The sequence below is a fragment of the Merops nubicus genome, unplaced genomic scaffold, assembly GCF_000691845.1.
Source record: "Merops nubicus isolate BGI_N331 unplaced genomic scaffold, ASM69184v1 scaffold42651, whole genome shotgun sequence".
NCBI lineage: Eukaryota > Metazoa > Chordata > Aves > Coraciiformes > Meropidae > Merops > Merops nubicus.
In genome coordinates this window covers 55,458-62,680 of record NW_008587115.1, presented here as the reverse complement: position 1 = coordinate 62,680, position 7,223 = coordinate 55,458, and the positions used below count along the sequence as shown (strand labels likewise).

At 39.4% G+C, this 7,223-nt stretch overlaps 1 protein-coding gene across 1 annotated transcript in view; it reads left to right on the top strand.

Annotated features, from left to right (window-relative positions):
* Positions 1 to 311: 311 nt before the first annotated feature.
* The window catches only part of UST (uronyl-2-sulfotransferase), a gene marked incomplete at its 5' end in the record, with an annotated part of 53,210 nt that continues 46,298 nt past the window's right edge, over positions 312 to 7,223 (top strand). The window contains one exon of the mRNA XM_008948808.1: positions 312 to 465. Coding sequence (XP_008947056.1) covers positions 312 to 465 — 154 coding nt within the window. The remainder of the gene's footprint in view (positions 466 to 7,223) is intronic.

Here is a 7,223-nt window from a genome sequence, read left to right as displayed (position 1 = left end):
CTCTTCATCCGAAAATGGCTAGGAAAAAAATCAAGAAGCAAAACTATTGACACAGAGGAAAAGATGGTCTTTAACTGAAATCTTTATAACAGTGTAGCTTAATCTGATATCGTATTTACAGTTCATCCTAAAGAGAGATTCCAAGTTTTTGCAAAGTTTTGTTAACCAGTTGTAAGCTTCTCAGTTTCACTCCTAACCTTGTAAAAGCTCTGAACTTCTGTAGAGTAATTTGAAAACATTCAGATGAAAGATGAATGTGTGTGCCTGTGTGGAACCTTCTGATGAGATTCACACATTTTTCTTCCCACCAGGTTTGGAGGAGACCAGCCCGTGTACATCAATATTATTAGAGATCCTGTCAATCGATTTTTATCCAATTATTTCTTTCGACGTTTTGGAGATTGGAGAGGAGAACAGAATCACATGATCCGAACGCCCAGCATGAGGCAGGAGGAAAGATATCTGGTATGTTTAAATGAAAGGCTCTAATGACTGGTTTCCCAGTGTTGTTACATAATGCTGAAGTTCAAATTGGATGTTTGAGAAGGGGAGGACTTGCGGCATCTTTTGTCTTGCATTTTTTCCTGTGTCTTTGCCTTGCCTGGTCCTTAGTTTGGTGAGCTTTAGTATGTAGAATGTTGCTGATGAATTCAATGATCCAGTTTGATCTTGTATAAGCTGACAGCAAGTCTCACATTGCCACCTTTGAATTATAGTCCTTTTACCAAATTGTATTTGCACTGTGTAGTGGTGAAGCATAATAATTATGCCTGTATTTATCACTGTGAATATTCAGACAGGTTTTTAGGTTGAAACAATGTCTGTAGCTGTGCAGCCTCAGGAAAACTGGGTAACAGAGTGATTCAATGAGCCCAAGCCACTAATGTTCTTGTTGGTAAGTTGTGCGTAGTGTTCTTTATACCAGAGCTGTGATCTCAGTTCTTGGTCTGGTTTTGTTACTTTGTTTCGATTAAAAAGGTGGCAATAATGCTGGATAAACTGTTCATGATATGTTTTAATTTTGTGCAGCTACTGAACACCTGCTGGCCTTTGTCAGAGACCAAGGTGCTGTGGCAGCAGGTGTTCTACAAATGCTGAATGAGAAACACAGAAGCTGTGGAGAGGGTCGGTTTGTTTGGTCCTGATATCTCTGCATGCACACTGACACTTTCCCAAGAAGACAAAATGCTGCAATTAGTTCTCCCCTGCTCTATAATGGAGATACAGTTTGACTGGACTCGGCCTTAGCCACACTTGGACCTGCAGAGGGTTCAGTGCCAGAGCAGGGACAGGACAGCTTGACCATCTGCTATGAAATGTTGCAGGCCAGATGTAATGTCAGAACAAGAAAGAGGCGTTACTTTTGGAGAACAAAGAGAGTGTTTTGACAATGTTTTGGAGGGGCAGTAGAGTCCCAGATGTGGTGTGGATGAGCCACAGAGAACATGGATCTGAACGTCTGCTGCACAATACAGTTCAGTCCTAGCTGAGGTCAGATGGATCCAAGGAGGGCTGAGATTTTTTTTTCTGTATGACAAGGCTGTGTTGGTTTCTTTTGTACTTTACTACTGTTGTTTGTCATGCAAAGGCCTGTGAACAGATAAGCTTATAAATTAGGACTAACTGAAGGGGGAGGGTGGGCTGTCAGTCTCATTATGTATAGCCTTAAACTTTAATGATATCTGATATAAAGATATAAACATTTTGATAATGTTACAAAGGGTTTCTTATTTGCTGTATATGTATAGATACTGAAGAGATCCCTGTGGCATCTGAGCAGGATCTGACCACCTGGTGTGCCAGTTTGGGAGGCAGTCCCAACAGCTTTGCACGCTGTGTGTGTGGACTTGTTTCCTCATCTGTGAATGGGACAGGGAGTTTGCAGAAAGGAATGCAGGGTGGGAATTTTACTGCGTTATTGTTTTGTTAGAAGTGTCAGGGTTTTTTTTGAAAATGTTAAAAACGAGTGATACAGTCTGTACCTCACTGTGAGCGCCTCTAATTCTCATTTGAAGTGGGACTCGTGATGAATGACACCTCTCATGGCTGACTTGACTATGTAAAGACTGGGCAGCTTGCATTTTCTCTCAGGAACTGCACTGTGGAAGTGTGTTTGCTCAGCACCTCTATGAAGCAGGCTCTTAAGGAAAGAAAAGCATTTTAAGATTAAGTTTTGTGTGAGGTGAACTCTTGCTTAGCCATCAGGTTGTGATATCCTTAATGGAGGCATTCCATCCCCTCAATTCTGATCCTTACGAAGAAAAGTAGCTTGAAAAATAAAAACTGTCAAAATCTTGTAGTAGCTTGGGCACGGTGTTTTTAACTCTGAAAATCTGAACTGCTGACACTGCAAAGATCAGAAACAGAGACAGAGATTTTCACTGTTCAGTGATCATTTGAAATTTTCTCTGAATAGAGCTTCAGGCTTTTACTGTGTTGTAGAGAAAACAACCATTCATTCAGGAGTCAGAGAAGTTGTTTTAAATGTTTTGGTAAATGTCTGTGTTTACCAAAATTTAATTGAAAGCCAGGATAGGAAACAAGTCTTTTATTCACAAGTCAGATATGGGAGAGGCAGCTGCTGCAATGTGAGACTTCCCACCCAGATCAGCCAGCTCCTTGCCCCAACTCAGTGATTTCTATGCTGGAGCAAGTTGCTGTCAGTCACTTAAAGAGGTAGCTTCCAAGCTTCCCCAAAATGTAGTGGTAACACGTTAGAGTGGTAAATGGCAGAGAGGTAATCATCTGAAACGATGCAAATACTTCAGGTCAAGTCTGAAGCATGCCCATGTGAGAGTCACCCTACCTTATGGTCCTGTAAAATGAGATAAATTCACAAAAGTTAATTTAAATTCTTCATAGCAGATGTTTCAGGTTGAACCTAGAGTTAAAACACTTCCCTGAAGCGAGTAACCCCTTATCAGTACAGCTCTGAGTGCTGCTGGTACCAAGCAAAAGAAGAATATGCACTAGTTTATTTAAAGGCTTGAAAGTGCATAAGGTGGGAAGTATTCATGATAAAAGAGAGGGACTACCATAAATACTTGAAAGCTTTGTATTAAAACTGTACTTTCCAGAAGATTAGCAAATATCTAAAATTATCTTATTGAAACTGCAGCTTAAGACATTTTTCATCTTCTCTTAATACTTGTTAAAACTTTGATCTAAGACAGCTAAGGCTGAATGAGTGTATGAAGCGGTCTGGGCTGTGTATTGTTGCCCGAATTGCAGGAAGTCTGGTTACATGAAATTCTGATCCCTTCTTGGCTTGTGAATGTCATGGCTCTTAACTCACTCAAGTACAAGGTCTGAACATGTTTGAGCTAATTTCACAGAATGGTAAGGGTCGGAAGGTACCTCTGGGGATCATCTAGTCTAACCCACTGCTAGAGCAGGTTGTGCAGGATCATGTCCAGGTGGATTTTGAAAGTCTCCAGAGAAGCAGACTCCACAACCTCTCTGGGCAGCCTGTTCCAGTGCTCTGTCGCCCTCACAGGAAAGAACTTTGACCTTATGTTTAGATGGAACTCCCTGTGTTCCAGTTTGTGTTTGCTGCCCCTTATCCTATCACTGGGCACCACTGAAAAGACTCTGGCCCCATCCTCTTGGCACCCACCCTTTATAAGCATTGCTAAGATCCCTTCTCAGCCTTCTCTTCTCCAGGGTAAACAGCCCCAGGTCTCTCAGCCTTTCCTTGTAAGAGAGATGCTTCTGTCCCCTAATCATATTTGTAGCCCTCCATCGGACTCTGTCCAGTAGTTTCCTGTCTCTCTTGAACTGTCAAGAGAGGTTTTGTATAAAAAACGTAGTTCAGTAAATTAAGAACTTGTTACCTTCGATGTAACGTTTCAGATCTTCATTATAATTAGCAGTTAAGTTTGCACCACATCTCTGTCAGGCTCAGCATAGTCTTTCAGCTTCATCTCTGAAAATAAATACGCTATTCTCAGCTTAAAATAAAAATATTCTAACAATGTTCAGCCTCAGTTATGCTAAAGATTACTCATGCAAATAATTCCATAAAGGAGCATCTGTCTTTTTGTCTTTTAAATTAAATGTTAAAATTTTTGTCAAAAGTGTGTCAGATTACTACAAAGGGGGGAATCAAAATTCAAAGGACGTCAGGGAATTTACAAGTCAAGTTTCTTGCAATAGGGACCTCTCCTGTGGCAAAGATTGGCTTTTCTTGTTCAACATGTAAAATGGTGTTGTTTAGGTTATTTCCTAAAGTTCAAACAAAATTACAGAAAAAGCACAACTGTCAAACACCATAGAAGAGGTTTGGGTGTTTTTTTTGCATTTCTGAATTTACTTTTATAATGACATTGTTTTTCATTAACATAAGAATATCCGCTACAGGCATTTAACCATGTTTAATTCTTCTACCTCCACTAAAAGGAATGCAATACAGAATGGTATCATTACAATAACTATTACCCCTACATTTCTAGCTACAGCAAAAAATATTCTTTTACCAATTGCATTGGTTTTCTGGCAGCAGCTAGCTGTCTTATTTCTTATCTGGATAATAGAAATATTTAACCATGGATAATTGTATTGTTAATTGTCATCAGCAGTAACACACTGAGCTTTCTCCTTTGTGACTTCAGATGTTTCTTGAAGCTTTTCAGTCTGCCAGGCACATGGCTTCCAGGTGAGACCATGGCATGGAGCCCATGCCTCTGCCTCCTGATTGTCACTGTCACGAGTGAGTATTTCTGTATAAAAAAGGTAGTGGGAGAGCTGTCTGAGTGCAGGTTTGGTGGAGGGCCAAGCAGAGGGTTCATTTCTATATGGGATTTTTATGCTGAGAACCTCACAAGGGGCTACGTGTGCCCACCGATGAACCTGAGAACTTTTGGGGAGGGAGTGGCAAACTTAGTTACAATTGTTTAGATTGGAAATCTAAAGCATGCAGAGGTTAAAGTTATTTGCCTATGTTTGTGCAATGCATACCAGATATTAGGGTGTTAAATGTATAAATAAAAAAATAGGTTCTTCAGTTACTGAGTTCAGAGCCGTTGTTAAAAGACTAAACACTTTAGGCACCCACAGCATTTCCCTAGCTTTACCCCCATACATACAGCAGTCATTCTGCTCCCTGTGTTATGTATCGGTGCTGAGGTGGTTTGAACTGGTCATTGGAGATCCCACGAGGTGTCCTGAGCTGCAGCTTTGCAGCTGTAGATGTGGCTGGAGGATCACACAGTAGCATCAATCTCAGCGGCTGGGCCTGGGCTGCTGGGAGGGTAGGACTCAAGCCCAGCCACCTGTCAGCTGACCCAATTAGAACAGTTTGCTGCTTCTTCCCTCTAATGAGTGCTTTTAATAGTCTCCAGCTGTTCCCTTTTGCTGCTTTAACTCTTCACGGCAAAATTTCTGGCTGTTTTTGTAACTCTTCATCTGCTGTGTATACTCTCCAGCACCGTCTTTCCCTTAGCTGCTCTCATTTTGTATTAATAATTTATTAAACCACAGAGTTAATGATAATTTAGACCTCAGCTGGAGGAGAGACTGATTAAACAACTTATAAGATGTAACACTAAAGGAAATGTTTTCATGGCTGACATTTACTTTTCAGTGACTTTAATTTACAAACCAATATTTTATAATGCTCCCCTGTGGAGTTTGCATTCCAAACATTGCAGCGTTATGAAATTACACAAGGGCAAGAGAACGTGCCTTCCTAATCTGTTTTCATTTTGGAGCCTGAGTCAACTGCACATACTGAAGAAGCAATATGCCATTGGTAAAGATTGCACCACTAAAGCCTTTCATGTAATTTATAATACATACTCCTATTAATAGCAAAGATAAATATGTCTGGATTTTATTAAAACCATGCTTTTATTTTAATGTTACCACCCTGCATTGCATTCCTTTTTGTGGAGGTAGAATACAAGATAACCACAATGTTTTGCTTCAGGACATAAAGGCTAGGTATTTTTTCATGCTGTGTTATACTAATCTGAAAATTTCTGACTGTTGTAAATGTTAAGAAACTACACAAGAAACCAGAAGCCAAGTAGCAGAAGAGTCCCAAGCACTATGTACCCACAATCTTATTGAAGAATAACATTATTACAGGGTCTTAGCACCACCAATAAGCAGTATATGGTATTTAAGACATTCATGTGTATAGTAGTTTATATTTTTTTTATATGAGGACCTAGCTGCATTAAGTTGTGAATTATGAATCTTCATTTTTATGTCAGTTTTGCCAAGTTTCTTATTTGTGCCTTTCTGGCCATGAATACAGAGTAGATACTCTTCTGTGTTCTTTTTTCATTTTTGTGTGTTGTGGTAGCCTGGAAAACTAGTTTTTCTCCTGCTTTCTATAGGAAGCTGATGTTTTTACTGTGGAAAATCCCAAGTGCAGAGCAAAGAATCTATATTGATGCTGATCCTCTAAGGCCATATGAACTGTACAAGAGAAGAGGGTATGTCCATGTTGTATTTTCAGGAGATACATTTTTGGAGATTTAAGCAAGAACTAAAAGGAGAATTCTGATGTAGCCCAGGTATAAAAGCCAGCCTTGCCTTAAGGCTGTTAATTTCCAAGGCAAGATCTCTTAATCAGAAAATCTCTAATAATTACATAGTCAGAGCCTCATATGTACAAAGAAAAGAGTCATGTGCATAATGTGGATGTTCCTCAAATTAGTGACTACTCTGGGTAGCTCAAAACCTGATTTTGTAATTACATGCTTGCAAATGAATTCTACTACTAGGTAATGTGTATAAGACCGTTACCATTATAGACATCTCTAGCTGAATGTATTTTATCTCAATTTTAAATCAATTGAGTGTTCTTGGGTTTATGCTCTAGTGGTGAAGGTTTTGTTGTCTTACAACTCTGATGATCAAATGAATTTTTGTAATTTCCAAAATGACACCGAAGCTTTTAAAAATTTTAACAGTCGTGGCTATTCTCAAACTTGTCTTAAAAAGCTAAGATACTAATACTTGTTGATGCATTTCATACTTTAAAAGTGTATGTTAAACAATGCTGATAGTAAAGGGACCAAAAGAGATGCTGCGAAAATCCTGGATACAGTGAGTTTAAACTTTTTTTTCCAGTGCATGCTTTCCAGAAAGAAGTCGTCTCTTGGTTTTGATGTACAGTAGTTTCAGTATGGTTGAGTTTCAGGTGTTTTGATAATTTTTGTCTTGGTCTGAGTATTCACATTTTGAGCTCTCATGTAATTTGCTAATATGAAAGC